The following is a 17,568-nucleotide window of genomic DNA, read 5'->3' as shown; positions in this document are numbered from 1 at the left end:
GAATGCCAGTGTATTCAGTAGTGTGGGGTCCTGATTCAGAAAAGGTTCTTTACACAGCAGGAAAGCAGCTAATCATTAAACCTCTTCAACCAAATGCTAAAGTTTTACAGGTACTTCTCTGGTATTTGCAAATTGTTACCAGGGTTTGCTGACTGCTAAGCTAGAGGAGTCCTTGCTTAGGAGTCCTTTTCCTCTGGATGTGTCCTTTTGCTGTCTGCAGTCTCCAGTATGTGGTTTTATCAGCCTTTATTACAAAACTGGGAATGCCTGTTTATGTTTCCAATGAGGTCCATTTCTCCTCACTCCAACTCACTGGTAAATCATAAAGGTCGTTTGAATTCCTAGATTGTCACATCATTTGGCATAAGTAGGCATCTTTAAATTTAGTGCAGTCAGCCTCAAATGGATAGATTTGAGATGAAACAGAACTAAATCATGAAACTTTATTGTAAAACTTTAAGTGCTTGCTTAAACTTTGTTTTTCATCACTATCATCTGTTCAAATACTTGAGATCTAAGAGCCTAGCGTTCTTTTAGTATTTTTAGAGTAGAGGAGTCAACCTTTACTTTTCTGTTATTCAGAAAGGAAGAATTAAGTTAGGAGCAGCATCTTTGATGAGGGGAGGAATGGCTGTTCTTAGCCCAGGGACCAGGAAAAAATGATTGGAAATATGTATGTGTGTTTAAGAGAAAGGTTGAACAGAACTGTATGAAAGCGAGCAAAACAATAGTGGAAGTTACTTCAGGTCAGGCCAGGACTAATGAATGGAAAACCATGAAGCCTGTACCCAGGATTCATTTCTTGAATCCAGTATTCCCAAGCCCTATAAATGGCTTGTATTGAACTTTCACATTTGAATTAAAGATTGTTAAACATGAAAAAAAAATTAGAATGAGGGGGCCAGTAGATGGCGTAGAAGTTATGTCACTAGTCTCCCACATGGTTGACTCTGGTTTGAATCCCAGACTTGGTGGCTTGAAATTCCGCTGGCATGTGCGTGGCGTGGCTATCCCTGCTGGGGGGCTGATTTTTCACTTTCTCTCTCACTGCCTTTGTTTCTGTTTCCTGCAAGCACACATGCCCTAAGACAAAAACCTCTAAAAAAAATTAGAATGATTTTCTTCATTTTTTGATAATAACTCAGTGTAGTTTGGGTTATAAAAACATAGACTTTGGAGTTTGTCATCTGGATTAAAATCTTCACATACTTACCTATACATGCTCTTAGGCGAGTTATGAAATATCCTTGAACATCAACTTTCCTATCTCTTAGTTGGTGGCACTAACACCTACTCAGTAGAATTGTTGATGAGGGTTCGATGAGTTAAGTTGCGGAGTGCAATGGACAGAACATGACATGCAGTGAGCACTCCATATAGAGTAGTTATTATTGATGCTGTTATGTTTTTATGGCATCTCGACATTTTAGTCAGCCAGGGAGGCCAGCAAAAGTATGTATTATAGAATAACTAGGTTCTAGGTAAGGGATTTGGTGGTGGAGGCTGACTGAGTTCAGCAATCATGAAAGTGTTTTAAGAAGCATCAGGTTTAACCATTGAGTAGATGTAGATTTCGAGGAGTAAGAAGATACAAATTCTGACTTTGAGTTTCCATATAAGTAATTTCTGTATAGATGGTACTATGTATCAACATGCGTTTGCTTTTTTACTGTATATAGAACACTCTGCTAAGAATTGTAGGTACTAAGGCACTGGACTCTCACATGGCTGACCATGCTTCAAGTCCTGGACCTGGCAGCTTGAAAATCATGCTAGGTATGTGTGCAAGCATGCCCAGAATTCCAAGAGGAGAATGGAGAAGGGATTCCAGCATGATTATCCTCTCTGGAGGGAGAGAGGTGATGATTGTAGGGACAAATAAGAAATAGAAGACAGTAAGTCTTTACCCTTAAACACCTAAGGTCAGGAATTTGGGCAAACGGAAGAGGACTAGATTTGAATGCTTCTAGTTAAAGTCGTTCCAAATCAATTGCTTGTCCTCTGAAAACCTGCTATGAAATTATACAGTAAAACCAGGCAAGTTGAATCTTTTAGTTTACAGTTGTGTCAATTTGTTGAGGTATGTGTAACGAGGTTTATATAAATGAAGCTCAGGAAGCTGCTTATATTATATTAACTAAAATACAATTTAGCGGTTCTGTAGAATCTTTGGCCAGGAGTTAGTGGAGAGAAGAAAAATGGCTGCCAAAATTCAGCTAGAGAGAAAAAGGAGTTAAAGTATAATTAACAAATTTATACAAATTATCCCTTTTGGAAAACTAAAGCTTTAGCAATTCTCCTTGGTCATAAATGTATTAAAGTTTGGATTATCTCCAAAAAGGAATGCTCCATTAATTCTTGCTTGTGGAATGCAATTCAGAGATTTTTTACCTTATTTCCTTTAAGACCTCTGGACACCTGTAACTTGTTTTTATAGTGAGGAAATTTTTAAAACTTATTCATTCAGTAAAATATACTATATATTTATTAAATACCAGGCACTGTGCTGGGTATGAGATAGTCAAAGTGAAACAGAACATAGTTCTTGTCTTCAAGGAGCTTTTTTTTTTTCCAAAAAGTTTTATATAATGCCTAATAAATTGAAAAATAATTGAAAATTATCTGTGTTTTATATATAATATAAAGGATAATTTGATATCTTATAGTATAAGTGAGTTTAAATCATTTTTGTTCATAGCTTCTGAATACACAAAAATTTATTTTGTATCTTTTAAAAATTTTTTATTTTGTTTTTGTTTGATGGCGCATACTCTTGCCAGAGAGACAGAGAGAAAAGAAGAGAGAGAAAAACTACCTCCCAGTGGGCTTGCGATCATGTCATGATCCTTTTCTTCTATTTCTCCATCCTATCAGGATTTCGGGTACTCGCACGTCCACTCACCTAGAAGGTTGTTCAAGCCAGCTGCTCTGGAACTCAAACTAAATGGTTGGCCATGTGGGATGTGGTTCTTTTAAGCATCAGGCTATGGACTGGCCCTTGTGGCTTTAAAATGGAATTTCTGAGAATCTGAATATATGTATACTTCTATTTTCTATTGTTGTACTTGTTTATTTGTCCTTGTAATTCTTTCAGGATATTATAGAAGGTTAGTTGGCCATTAATTGTAAGAATTAACTGCTTTTTAATATATATTGTGAGAAAATTTGTTTTTGAAAATGTGTATTTTGAATAAGCCAGGCTAAGAATTGTTTATCTTAGGGCTTATTTGACCCTAATTTTTTATTCTGTATATATTAGAAGTGATAGATTGCAAAGGATCTGTACAGAAAACTGTTAAAATCTGTAACCCTTTAAAAAGAAGTTAAGTGGTTCAGGTATTAAAATATACCTTATAGTCTTTAAGAAAAGAAAATTCTTTTTAGTTATATTATTTTGCCTATGGTAGCTTTGAATTACATGTGTGGTAATAGCTAAATGGAACATGAATTACATTTAAGAGTAAGACATTAATGCTTACTTTCTAGATTGCCATTTTTTAAAAAAAGGAATTATTGATCTTACTTCTTTTTCTTCTTCAATTTGACCAGAGGGAGAGACAGTGAAAGTAAGAAAGCAAGTTGCAAGGTCCAGGACTCAAACCACAGTTGGCCATGTGGGAGTCCAGCACCTTAACCACTTCACCACCTGCTGGTCCCCAGATTGCCAATTTCAGGTTGACATATACATATATATATATATATATATATGATATATATGCATTCTGTATATATAGAATATATTCTTATATACAGAAAATATTTTTTGTTGCGTGGTAAATGCAGTGGAAGGTTCTTGGAGTAGTCAGTGGTGAATCAAGCTTATAGAGGTACAGAGAATGAAGCTTAGGGAATATGCAGAAGAGAATAAAGAGAATACTACAGAAGATGTTTGTGTATTAGAGGTTAAAAAAGAAAAGAGAAGTAGTAAACAAGCATGAAGACAGTATCAGTAATGGGATCCAGTGGATAAAGAAGACAGTAAGATCTGGATCCAGCTGATACTTTTGGGATATGTAGCATGTTCATTCCAGTGTTAACACACAAATGCCAAACTTGAATAGTTCAGCAGTAGGTGATTTCCCCTCTGGAGCCCAGGCAACTGAAGACATTCAGAAGGATGTAAGCACATAGAAGGAAGATATCGTGGTGCTAGGTGCTTTCATTAGTGTAAACTAGAAATTAAACAAGCAAATGAGCTATTGCTATGAGGAAAATTGTAATCTCTAAGGAGATGACAAGAGAACCAATAGAAAGAAACAAAATGTCCTTCCGACAGGAAAAACTTCAGTGCTTTTAAAGTTATAATTAATATCTTTTTTTTTTCTCACAGTGGAAAGCCCACGATGGTATTATTTTAAAAGTAGATTGGAACTCAGTCAATGATCTTATTTTATCTGCTGGTGAAGATTGTAAATATAAGGTATGTAATGTTTAGATTTGTCACCTGATTGGAAGAATCAAATTTAGTTAAAAAGCATGTAAGAATATTCTTTTAGTCTTTAACTTTAGTCATATCTTTTAATTCTAATGAATTTGCAGTATTTTAAAATGCTGACTTGATAAAGACTATCTTATATCAATCTATAGAGTTTGATTTAGTAACTAGCAACATCAATATAGCTTCTAGTTTTAGCGACTCAGTTGAAATCAGTTTAAGATTTTAACAATCAATGTTTACTGAATATTGATCAGTTTCAGACTAAGATAATTTGTAGAGAATAATAAAACTGAATGTAACTATAATATGAGAAAATTTAAATGAAATAAATACTTTTTGAGAAAGTTCATAAGAGTTCTTATTGGGCAAAGAAAAAAACTAAGCAAAAATCTAAACATCTCAAAACTTTACTATTAAATTTAAAATGGGTATATTTTATGTTTAATCGAAGATTTAATGAAATCTGGAAAATTATTACAATGTTATAACTTTTTGAGATATTTACATTTTAAGGAACATAGCTTTTTTTTTTTAAAAATCCTTACATAACACTAATGACTTAATTGCCAATATTATAAGGTCATGACTTCTCAATCTTTACTCAAATCTTCACGGAAGGATAAATTTGTTTGTAATAATATGGTGATCCATTACATTTTTAAAACATTTTGCTCTCGTAGGTGTGGGATAGTTATGGCCGCTCACTATACAATTCACAACCTCACGAACATCCTATTACCTCAGTTGCCTGGGCTCCAGATGGGGAATTATTTGCTGTTGGATCGTTTCATACTTTACGCTTATGTGATAAAACCGGGGTAAGTATAGTGGTGAGTAATCACAGATGTGCTGTTATGAGTGTGGTAATGCACAACACACGTGATTCTCAGTCTTTAAAAAGCATTTTCAATGAATATGTTTGACCGAACCTTTCTGATTTGTCTTCTTCATATTCTGATTCAATTAGTTCCAGATTTATGGATCTAAACTCTTAAGTTCGAAGAATAGGTTTTTTACTAGTATCTTTATGGAAATACTTATTTTGAGCATGATTGTGGAGAATAATAAAGTAGTTCAAGTATTCAAATTTATGTTCTTTCAATATGGAAAGTTCAATTTTAACCTTTTTTTTTTGCTTTCAATGAGTTTCATACAAAATTTTGGTTGCATTTTTTTTTATATGGAATTAATAGTGACTTTTTAAAATGGTCATTTTTAAGGCCAAGAGATTTTTGGTGGGGCAACGGTTCATATTTGAATACATGTGAGACTTTTTTTCTTTTAGGAGTATGCTCCTTCTTTCATAGAAATTCTATTTGGAGCATAGGCAACAAGCCAAGCTCTGCAGCATTTACCCATTAACTTATTGAAGGAGTTGTTCCACTGAGGTACCCCCAAAGCAGCAGCAAATATTATGTGACAAAAAATTTGATTGTGGGGGGAGCAGCAGGTAGCATGGTGGTTAAGGTGGTGGACTCCCACATGGCTGACCATGCTGGCTTTCTCATTTTCCCTTTCATTCTCTCTCTGTCTCTCTCTGGTGAGCACACATGCCCTATGGCAAATTAAAATAAATAAATATTTTTTTAAAAAGAGTTTGAATGGGATAATTTTGTATTATCTGGAACTATGAGAAAATCACATAATTGTTCTATGGCTCATTTTTCTCAAGTGCAAAATAGAGTAGTTAACAGAATTTTTAGAGCTTTATAAATGGTCTAGTAAGTGTTCTGATTATTTGTTTCCTATCATATAAAATATGAATTCTTTGCCTAGCTTTAGAAGCTTTCTGAAAGAGAGCATCTCAACTATTTGTGATTATTTTTTTGTTGGTAACATTCAAAAATCATTTTAGCTACCCTAAGACATGCAATAGGTGTTGGTAACTACATTCTTCCTACTGTATTTTACAGCACTAGGCATTGTTCCTCGTATCTATCTGTAATTTTGCTTCCATTAATCATCATGCCTCCATTCCTGACCCTTGTATCTCTCCCAGACTCTAATAGTCATTTTTCATCTCTCTACTTCTATGAGTTCAATTTTTCCAATTTCGATAAATGAGGGAGAACATGTGGTATTTCTCTTTTTGTGCCTGGCTTATTTCACTTAATATAATGACCCCAGGCTCCCTCATTTTACCCCAAATGACCAGATTTTGCCCTTTTTAATGGTGTTTAATAGTCTTTGTGTGTGTGTGTGTACAATACATTTCCTTAACAGTTGTCTTCTTTCTTTTAATTTTTTCCTCACTAGATGATCTTAAAAGATTTAACTTCCAATTTGGAGATTTCTTTCTTCTGCATGCTCTAATCTGCTGTTGAAGCTTTCTATTGTATATTAAATTTTATTTATTAGTGTTTAGTTTTGAGAATTTCTATTTGGTTCTTTTTTATGATTTCTATGTCTGTTTTCCTTACTTTGTTCTTGTATTGTTTCCCTAATTTCGTTGAATTATCTATTGTTATTTTCCTATATCTTGCAGTTTGTTTAGAATCATTATTTTGAATCCCCTTTCTGCAGGACCTATTGCTGGAGACTTACTGTTTTCCTTCAAAGGTGTCACGTTTCTTTATGTTCCTATATTGACTATCTGTGCATCTGGTAGGGCAGTCGGTTCTTCTTCAGGTTTTCTGTGTCCTCCTAATTCAATTTTGGTGTAGATTATATATATCCAGGAATTTGTCCATCTCATCTAGATTTTCTTGTTTGTTGCCGTATAGTCGCTTATAGTATCCTCCAATGATATTTTGTGTTTCTGTTATGTCTGTTGTAGTATTTCCTGTTTCATTGTGAATTTGATTTTTCTGGTTCCTTTCTCTCTTCTTAATTAGTCTATCTAATGCTATGTTGATCTTGTTTATCTTTTCAAAGAACCAGCTTTTGCTTTCATTTATTTTCTGTATAATTCCTTTATTTTCTGTTTCATTTATTTCTGCTCAAATCTTTATTATTTCTTTTCTTCTGGCATTAAAACAATTTTTTTTTTGTTTTTCCAATTCTCTAAGGCATGATGTTAGGTTGTCCATTTGCCATCTTTCCATCTTTTTCTTATGTGCACTAATTGCTATACACTTCCCTCTTATGACTGCTTTTGCTGTTGCTCATAGATTATGGAAACTCATGTATTCATTATCATTGGTTTTCATGAATCTTTTGATTTCAGTCTTAATTTCTTCAGTAGCTGTAAAGTCGTTCAGCAGTAGCTTATTTAGTTTCCGTATGTGTGTGTATTTTCGAGTTTTTTTTTGTAAGATTAATACCAAGTTTAATTCCATCATGGTTGGAGAAGATGCTGGATATGATTTCTATGATTTTGAATCTGTAAAGATTTGTTTTGTACCCTCTCATGGTCAATCTTTGTAAAGATTCCATGCAGTGGTAAGAAAAATGTATATTTTATGACTTTTGTGCGGAAGGGTCTTTATATGTCTGTCAAGTCCATTTGATTTATGGTATTGTTTAGATCTTGTATCTCTTTGTAAAACCTTGTTTTATGTCCTATCATGTGGTCAGTCTTTGAAAATGTTCCATGTAGGGGTGAGAAACATGGATATTTTGTGGTTGTTAGGTAGGATACCCTATAGTTATGTGTAAAATAGATTTCATGTACAGTATAATTTAGATCTTGTATCTCTTTACTTATTTTTTGTCTATATGATCTGTCCAGAGGATCAGTGGGGTATTGAGATCCCCAACTATTAGTGTGTTGCAGTCCATCTCTTCTTTTAGATCTACCAGTCTTTCTTTCATGTATTTGGGTGCTCCTGTGTTGGGTGCATAGATTATTATTATTATAATTTTTTTTTTGAGAGGCTTTTGCTACAGGGCACGTGTACTCGCCAGAAAGACAGAGAGAGACAGAGAGACAGAAAGCGAGAAATCACCCCACAGGAAGTATGGCCATGCCACAATCCCTTCTTCTCCATTCTCCTTTTGGGATTTTGGGCACGCACGCACACGTACCTGGCGTGAGTTTAAGCCACTGGGTCTGGGACTCGAACTACGGTTGACTACATGGGCGTTCAGCAACATAGCCATTATGCTAATTGCTGGTCCCGGTGCATAGATATTTATCAACGTTAGGTCTTCTTGATGAATTAGCCCTTTTGCTACTATATAATGTCCTTCTTTGTCTCTTCTTACAGTGTTAGTCTTAAAGTCTATTTTGTCTGAAATCAGTACTGCAACTCTAGCCTTTTTTGGTTTCCATTTGTGTGGAATACCTTTTTCCAACCCTTCACTTTTATCTATGTATGTCTTTATTCATGAGGTGCATTTTTGGTAGGCAACAGATGGCAGGTTTCTGTTTTTTAATCCATTCACCCAGTCTGTGTCTCTTGATTGGAGAATTTAATCCATTAACATTCAACATTTATTATTGATATTTCTGGACTTGTCCCTACTGTTATGTTAGCCATTTTCTTGGTTGTTTAGTTTCCTTGGTTTCTGTTTAATTTTCCTGGTATAGAATTCTCTTCAGAGCTTCTTGAATTGCTTGTTTGGTCTTGGTAAATTCTTACAGGTTTTGTTTATCTGAGACTATTTTTATCTTCTCTTCCCATTTGAATGTTAATCTTGCAGGAATAGTAATCTTGGTTGAAATTGTTTTTCTTTGAACACTTTGAATTTATCTTCCCATTCTTTCCTTGGTTGCATTGTTTCTGCTGAAAGGTCTGATGATAGCCTGATCAAATAACCTTCATAAGTAACTTGACGTTTCTCTCTTGCCATTTTTAGTATGTCTTTATCTGTGATTTTGGTCATTCTGGCTGTGATGTGCCATGGAGAGAATCTTCTTGGTTTGATTCTATTTGGGGTCCTTTGTATTTCTTGGGTCTGGTTGTTAGATTGCTTCTCTAGGTTTGGAAAGTTTTCTGCAAGTATTTCATGGACTAGATCTTCTATGACGTTGTCTGATTCTTCACCTTCTGAAATACCTATTATTCAAATATTTGGGTGTTTCGTAGTATCTATCTAGTATTTCTTCTTTGTTGTCCTAATTTAAAAAAAATTTTTTTTCATTATTTTTGGTGGTTTTGTCTTCCAACTCAAGAGATTCTGTCTTCTACGTGGTTCAGTCTAATGCTAATACTTTTGAGGGAGGTCTTCATTTCTTGTATTAGATGAGATGTATCTTCATCTCTAGAAGTTTGGATTGACTTTTTAAATGACGTCTATCTCTTCCATCAAATCCTGGAAAAACTTCTTCATCTCTGTCACCATGAATATTCCGAACTCTATTTCCGACATTCCTTCAAATTCTTTTGTTTTGAAGAAGGGTCGCTCTTGTCCATTGAGGAAGAGGTATTTCTTTGTTTCCCCATACTTTTTGTGCCTCCGTGCTGGTTTCTGGTCATCTGGTGGATTATACACTACTTCCTGCTTTTCCGTTGTCAACCTTATAGTGTTGGGGGAAGAAGAGCTCCACCTCTCAGATGTGTTTTTGGTAGAAGGCCTTGTCTTTTAGTCAGAGAGTGTGTATATAGCCACCTTTAGGTTGCTTCCTTTTGCAGTCACTTGAGATCAGGTGCAGTTGGGGCTAACCTGAAGATTTTCAGATGGAAGAGGGAAAAGGAGTCTGTGGCACAATGCATCACATAGTTCAGAAGACTATGAAGTCTCAGAATATTCCTGGGACAAGTTGGGAGGCAGGAAGAAGCTGGAAGTGATCTGCCTCGGCTTCCCTCACCAACTGCCACTTCTCCTTGGATGGCAGCAGCACAGGCTCCCCTGAGTGTCTCTTTCTCTCTCTCTCTCTCTCTTTTTTTTTTTTTTTGATTGCCAATGTTTATATGTGCTGATGAGAGAGAGAGAGAGAGAGAGAGAGAAAGTGTTAGAGAGAGAGAGAAAGAGAGAGAGAGAGAGAGAGAGAGAGCAGGAGGAGAAAGCACCCTCTAGTGGGACATGGTCTCTTGTCCTCCATTTCTTTATCCTGTCAGGATATTGGGCATGCATGGACATTGACCTGCAGTTGCATGTTTCTCATGCCTCTGGGTCTGGGACTTGAACCACATGGTCAATCATGCGATATCTGGCTCCCATAACCACTAGGCTATGTGACCAGTCCATTAGCACTTTTTGTGTTTTGTACAGGGTTTTTAATTGTAATTCATGGGAAGAATAGGTTGATTGCTTATCTCGTTTGTCCAGTATTCAAAGTTCCATTAATTTCTCTCTTGGGTTTTTAGCTATATCTGTGCATTAGTTTTTTTTTTTTTTTTTCCCCAGTTTTTTGCCATAGAGTATATGTGCTCGCTGGAGACAGAGAGAGGGGAAGTGAGAAATCATCCCCTAGAAGGGATGGCCATACCTCAGTCTTGTCTTCCATTCTCTTCCTGGGATCTTGGACATGCATGCACATGCACTCTGTGTGATTTTCAAGCCATGGAGTCTGGGCTTTAACTGCAGTTGGCCGTGTGGGACCAGCACCCCAATTACCATGCCATTTGCTGGCCCTTACATTGACTTTAATTGATTGCTCTAGAAATTATAATACTCATTCTTTCCTCTCTCTCGCTCTGGTCAAATTAAAAGAAAAAAATAATAGTAAAATTAAATAAAGAACTCTTTTGAAAAAAGACACAGAAATTATGAAAAAGGAACCTAATTCAAATTCTGGGATTGAAAACATGAGCAGAGGTTAAGAAAAGTATAAATATTCTTGAAATCCCAAAATATGTTTAGCCTTTTCAGTAATAAGTTTCATGCAAATTAAAAATCACAGTGCAGTGCCACTCCCACTCACCAGAAAATGGCAAAGTGGGTCTCCATATAAATGGGAATATTAATTTGGATATTTCTCAAATATAATTTGGCAAAATATATGAAGAGCCTTGAAAGTTTTGACACAACTATTTAGCTTCAAGGAAATATAAAAATGTATTGCATATCATTTGTTCACTTATTTTCATATTCATAAATTTCTTCACAAGTATTTACTGAATGTGTATTATGTGCTAGGCACTTATCCTACTTAAGAAATACTAATAAACAAAACAAATACTCTGTTCTTGAGAGTTTTTATTTAAGTAGATGAAAGACCATAAAGAATCAAATGAATATATAATATGTTAAGAGGCAGTGAGTGCTCTCAGTAAGGTAAGCTGGAAAAGGGGGATGAAATTACTTTAGGTAAGGTTATCAGGGAGTATCAAAATAAGTATACAAACTGAATATACACCACTGGATTGTAAATAAAGTATGGTACAATGAATTACTTATGGAACAAGAACTTAAAAAAATTATTTATTAATTGTATTTATTCATTTGTTTATTTTCAATTTGACTAGAGAGAGAGAGAGAGAGAAAGTGAGAAAGCAAGTCACCAGTTCTGGGGACTCAAACCATGGTCAGCCATGTGAGAATGTTGAGCGCCTTAACCACCGCACTGCCTGCTGGTCCTTGGAACAAGAACTTTTAAAAAAGCCATAATGCCATAACTTTTTCTCTAGATTCCATAGTAAATTTGATCTTTAGTTTTGAATTTTGAGAAATACGTGATTCAAATATGATCAAATTAACAGAATTATTGTAAATAAGTATGCAGAATAAATTAATGAATCACGTGATTAAACAGGATAGAATCTAAGGGAAAAGATTTGAATATGTAAGGTAGATTTGACCTCACTTTTAATTAGCTGACATTGTTCCTTTTATTTTTCAGCAGGTGGTGCTATTGCTTATGAAAGAGAACTTTTCTGTGATTTCCATTTTCTATCTTTGAATATTCAATTATTAAAGATTTCCTTCCGTTCATTCGTTCATTTATTCAGTTAAAATAATTTTAACGATCCGTCATCTGTAGTAACTGGTCTTACTGCCATATGTGACTTCTTATCGTCAATAACACATATTTATGTGTTTACCTATTGATTTTTGCTATAGGGCACATGCACTTGCCGAAGAGATGGAAAGAGACAGAGACAAGAGAGCAAGAAATTACCCCTAAGTGGGATGGCCACACTGCAATTCCTTCTCCTCCATCCTCCTCTCAGGATTTTGGGCATGCACATATCCATGACAAATGTGAGTTTCAAGCCACCGAATCTGGGACTTGGACCAGGGTAGACTATGTGTGAATCCAGTACCTTAACCACTACATTTCCTTCTGGCCCACCCAGTGACACATAATTTAAGATAATCTGTAATTTGAAATTCCTGGTATATGAGAGAGAATATTGATCTTGAAAATCAGCTAGTGTGCCTTAGGAAATTAGAAACTTTACTTTTTCTTTTCTTTATTTATTTAGTTATTTTTAAAAAAGTTTTGCATGTTGTAGGCTGTGTACACTCCATGGAGAGAGAAAGGGAGAAAGTGAGAAATCATCCCCTTCAGGCAAGATGATGATGCACAACCTTTTCTCCATTCTCTTCTCAAGATTTGGGTACATATAACACACATACCCAGCATGGTTTTCAAGCCACTGGGTCCAGGGCTTGAACTGTACAGTTGGCCATGTGGAATCCAACTCTTAATTACTAGGCTTACAGGGCTGATTCAGGAAGGTACTTTTAAAAATCATTATAATCAAGTTTTTTTTTTTTTTTTTTAAGTTTAAGTATTTTCTTTTTTGAGAAACAGCCTGCAGGCCTTAATAATTTGGCAAGATACAGAAAAAAAATCTGATCTCGCATGCATGGACATTGACCTGCAGTTGCATGTTTCTCATGCCTCTGGGTCTGGGACTTGAACCACATGGTCAATCATGCGATATCTGGCTCCCATAACCACTAGGCTATGTGACCAGTCCATTAGCACTTTTTGTGTTTTGTACAGGGTTTTTAATTGTAATTCATGGGAAGAATAGGTTGATTGCTTATCTCGTTTGTCCAGTATTCAAAGTTCCATTAATTTCTCTCTTGGGTTTTTAGCTATATCTGTGCATTAGTTTTTTTTTTTTTTTTTCCCCAGTTTTTTGCCATAGAGTATATGTGCTCGCTGGAGACAGAGAGAGGGGAAGTGAGAAATCATCCCCTAGAAGGGATGGCCATACCTCAGTCTTGTCTTCCATTCTCTTCCTGGGATCTTGGACATGCATGCACATGCACTCTGTGTGATTTTCAAGCCATGGAGTCTGGGCTTTAACTGCAGTTGGCCGTGTGGGACCAGCACCCCAATTACCATGCCATTTGCTGGCCCTTACATTGACTTTAATTGATTGCTCTAGAAATTATAATACTCATTCTTTCCTCTCTCTCGCTCTGGTCAAATTAAAAGAAAAAAATAATAGTAAAATTAAATAAAGAACTCTTTTGAAAAAAGACACAGAAATTATGAAAAAGGAACCTAATTCAAATTCTGGGATTGAAAACATGAGCAGAGGTTAAGAAAAGTATAAATATTCTTGAAATCCCAAAATATGTTTAGCCTTTTCAGTAATAAGTTTCATGCAAATTAAAAATCACAGTGCAGTGCCACTCCCACTCACCAGAAAATGGCAAAGTGGGTCTCCATATAAATGGGAATATTAATTTGGATATTTCTCAAATATAATTTGGCAAAATATATGAAGAGCCTTGAAAGTTTTGACACAACTATTTAGCTTCAAGGAAATATAAAAATGTATTGCATATCATTTGTTCACTTATTTTCATATTCATAAATTTCTTCACAAGTATTTACTGAATGTGTATTATGTGCTAGGCACTTATCCTACTTAAGAAATACTAATAAACAAAACAAATACTCTGTTCTTGAGAGTTTTTATTTAAGTAGATGAAAGACCATAAAGAATCAAATGAATATATAATATGTTAAGAGGCAGTGAGTGCTCTCAGTAAGGTAAGCTGGAAAAGGGGGATGAAATTACTTTAGGTAAGGTTATCAGGGAGTATCAAAATAAGTATACAAACTGAATATACACCACTGGATTGTAAATAAAGTATGGTACAATGAATTACTTATGGAACAAGAACTTAAAAAAATTATTTATTAATTGTATTTATTCATTTGTTTATTTTCAATTTGACTAGAGAGAGAGAGAGAGAAAGTGAGAAAGCAAGTCACCAGTTCTGGGGACTCAAACCATGGTCAGCCATGTGAGAATGTTGAGCGCCTTAACCACCGCACTGCCTGCTGGTCCTTGGAACAAGAACTTTTAAAAAAGCCATAATGCCATAACTTTTTCTCTAGATTCCATAGTAAATTTGATCTTTAGTTTTGAATTTTGAGAAATACGTGATTCAAATATGATCAAATTAACAGAATTATTGTAAATAAGTATGCAGAATAAATTAATGAATCACGTGATTAAACAGGATAGAATCTAAGGGAAAAGATTTGAATATGTAAGGTAGATTTGACCTCACTTTTAATTAGCTGACATTGTTCCTTTTATTTTTCAGCAGGTGGTGCTATTGCTTATGAAAGAGAACTTTTCTGTGATTTCCATTTTCTATCTTTGAATATTCAATTATTAAAGATTTCCTTCCGTTCATTCGTTCATTTATTCAGTTAAAATAATTTTAACGATCCGTCATCTGTAGTAACTGGTCTTACTGCCATATGTGACTTCTTATCGTCAATAACACATATTTATGTGTTTACCTATTGATTTTTGCTATAGGGCACATGCACTTGCCGAAGAGATGGAAAGAGACAGAGACAAGAGAGCAAGAAATTACCCCTAAGTGGGATGGCCACACTGCAATTCCTTCTCCTCCATCCTCCTCTCAGGATTTTGGGCATGCACATATCCATGACAAATGTGAGTTTCAAGCCACCGAATCTGGGACTTGGACCAGGGTAGACTATGTGTGAATCCAGTACCTTAACCACTACATTTCCTTCTGGCCCACCCAGTGACACATAATTTAAGATAATCTGTAATTTGAAATTCCTGGTATATGAGAGAGAATATTGATCTTGAAAATCAGCTAGTGTGCCTTAGGAAATTAGAAACTTTACTTTTTCTTTTCTTTATTTATTTAGTTATTTTTAAAAAAGTTTTGCATGTTGTAGGCTGTGTACACTCCATGGAGAGAGAAAGGGAGAAAGTGAGAAATCATCCCCTTCAGGCAAGATGATGATGCACAACCTTTTCTCCATTCTCTTCTCAAGATTTGGGTACATATAACACACATACCCAGCATGGTTTTCAAGCCACTGGGTCCAGGGCTTGAACTGTACAGTTGGCCATGTGGAATCCAACTCTTAATTACTAGGCTTACAGGGCTGATTCAGGAAGGTACTTTTAAAAATCATTATAATCAAGTTTTTTTTTTTTTTTTTTTAAGTTTAAGTATTTTCTTTTTTGAGAAACAGCCTGCAGGCCTTAATAATTTGGCAAGATACAGAAAAAAAATCTGATCTCATCTATCAAAGGGATATATAGGTCATCATCACTAGGTCATCACTTTATAGAAATACTGTCATTGGTGTTCTCTATATTGTGCTGTCTAGTATGATTCTTATTTTATTTCACGTTACTTTGTTTATGTAGGCGTAGCAGTAGCATGCTTTTAGAGCTGAGTCTAGACTTGTGGTGAGTTTACCAAGTTAAACACCACTTTTGGGCCTTTTTAAGAAAATGAGAAGCAGAAAAGGGAAAATTTGATGATGAGGCATTTGTGACATCTGCTTATAAGAAAAAACTGCAGGAGAGAGCTGAAGAGGAAGAAAGAGAACAGGACTGCTGCACTAGAGGCATGTTTGGTTGTAGCCAAGCAGAAAGATCTCAGTGGGTTTTATAGGTACCTAAACATTTGGTGGAGGAAGGACCTAAATGCAGCTTTCGTGAAGTCAGGGTTGGGGTCAAGGAGGAGAAATCAAGGGGTTACCGATGAAGCAAGTTCGGAAAAAAGAATACTACATGAGAAATGCAATCTCCAGACTGGTATGAAAGTAGAGGAAAATCTGGATGCAGACAGTGACTTTGATGTTCTGAGCAGCGGTGATGATGACATGGAAGAAAACAAAGTGCACTGCAGAAGGGAAAATGTCACAGAGACTTTTGACACTGACTCCAAGCATCGCAGTAATCAAACTCACTCATCTAGTGAAGAAAGAGAACATGGTACCATATGCCACATCAAATTTCTCATGTCAAGAGGACTGGAGAAAAGGGAAGATGAGACGATCCAAAAAAAGAGGTGACCCAGAGACCAGGAGAACTATTACCCTATCCACGACCATGGAGAAGAAAAGGATTCTTAAAGGCACAGAGAAGCCAGTCATAGCCAATGGAAGAAGCATGAACAAGAAGATAAACTAAGGGGACGAGATTAAAGAGAAAGAAATGACAGGGAAGGAAAAAGGACAAATATTCCCCAGAAGAGCAAGAGATAGGCAACAAAATGATCATGACCAATACTCTGAGAAAAAAGAGAGAAGCAAAGAAATGGAAGAACATGTGAAAAGGAGGAAGAAGAAAGGCATGAAAATAATAATAAATACAGAGATAGAGAAAAATGAGAACTAAGCGTTCAGTCTTCAGAAAGCAGTCAAGACAAGGGAAAACAGCCCACATTCTAGGGCAGAGGATAAGTTTCTTGACTAGGAAAGATGCAGCAAAACGAGAAACAGAAAAGGACAATGAAAGAAACCAAGAGAAGCCCTCTAGTTCTGAAACGTCACTGGGAACAAAACACAGACACACAGGAATGGCAAGAGAAAGGTGAAGAACAAGAGGGACTACCTCCACCTCCACCGCCCCCCGAGGCAGTGAGCAAGTTTGCAAAGTGAAGTAATGAAGAGACTGTCATGTCAGCTAGAGACAGGTACTTGGCCAGCCAAATGGCCTGGGTTCATGCAGAGGCCTACTTGGAGAACAACAACTGATATCTGCCCCAATAGAAAGATGTATAAAAACAAGAAAAATTGGAATTCCTCAAACTTGCTGTGTGAAAGCATAAAGGAGTTAGCAGGGGTTGGGAGAATATTTTAAAATATATTTTCAAAGTTCATTTTAGGTTTAGATCTAAAAAGTCAGTCCTTTTATTTTGAATGCTTGGCTAAATTTATTTTAGAACTTACCTACCAGTGCTACATTCTTGACTTTATTCAGTAAACCATAGGTATATGCTAGATCCTTATAGCTTCTTTTTTTTTTTTTTAAGAATTATTTAACTTTATTTATTATTATCATTATTATCTTCCAGTTTGATCAGAGAGAGAGAGAGGAAGTGAG

The 17,568-nt window shown here is 35.6% G+C and overlaps 1 protein-coding gene and 1 pseudogene across 1 annotated transcript in view; both read left to right on the top strand.

Moving 5' to 3' along the window:
- IFT80 (intraflagellar transport 80) overlaps positions 1-17,568 on the top strand; it is a 94,320-nt gene that overhangs the window by 35,446 nt on the left and 41,306 nt on the right. The window contains exons 6-8 of the mRNA XM_014581939.2: positions 1-110; positions 4,331-4,420; positions 5,119-5,256. Coding sequence (XP_014437425.1) covers positions 1-110; positions 4,331-4,420; positions 5,119-5,256 — 338 coding nt within the window. The remainder of the gene's footprint in view (positions 111-4,330; positions 4,421-5,118; positions 5,257-17,568) is intronic.
- On the top strand, positions 10,030-17,221 carry LOC102497511 (nuclear speckle splicing regulatory protein 1 pseudogene; annotated as a pseudogene).

Source organism: Tupaia chinensis, unplaced genomic scaffold (assembly GCF_000334495.1).
Source record: "Tupaia chinensis unplaced genomic scaffold, TupChi_1.0 Scaffold141305_1, whole genome shotgun sequence".
In the NCBI taxonomy this organism is placed as follows: domain Eukaryota; kingdom Metazoa; phylum Chordata; class Mammalia; order Scandentia; family Tupaiidae; genus Tupaia; species Tupaia belangeri.
This window is presented reverse-complemented; position numbering and strand designations above follow the sequence as displayed.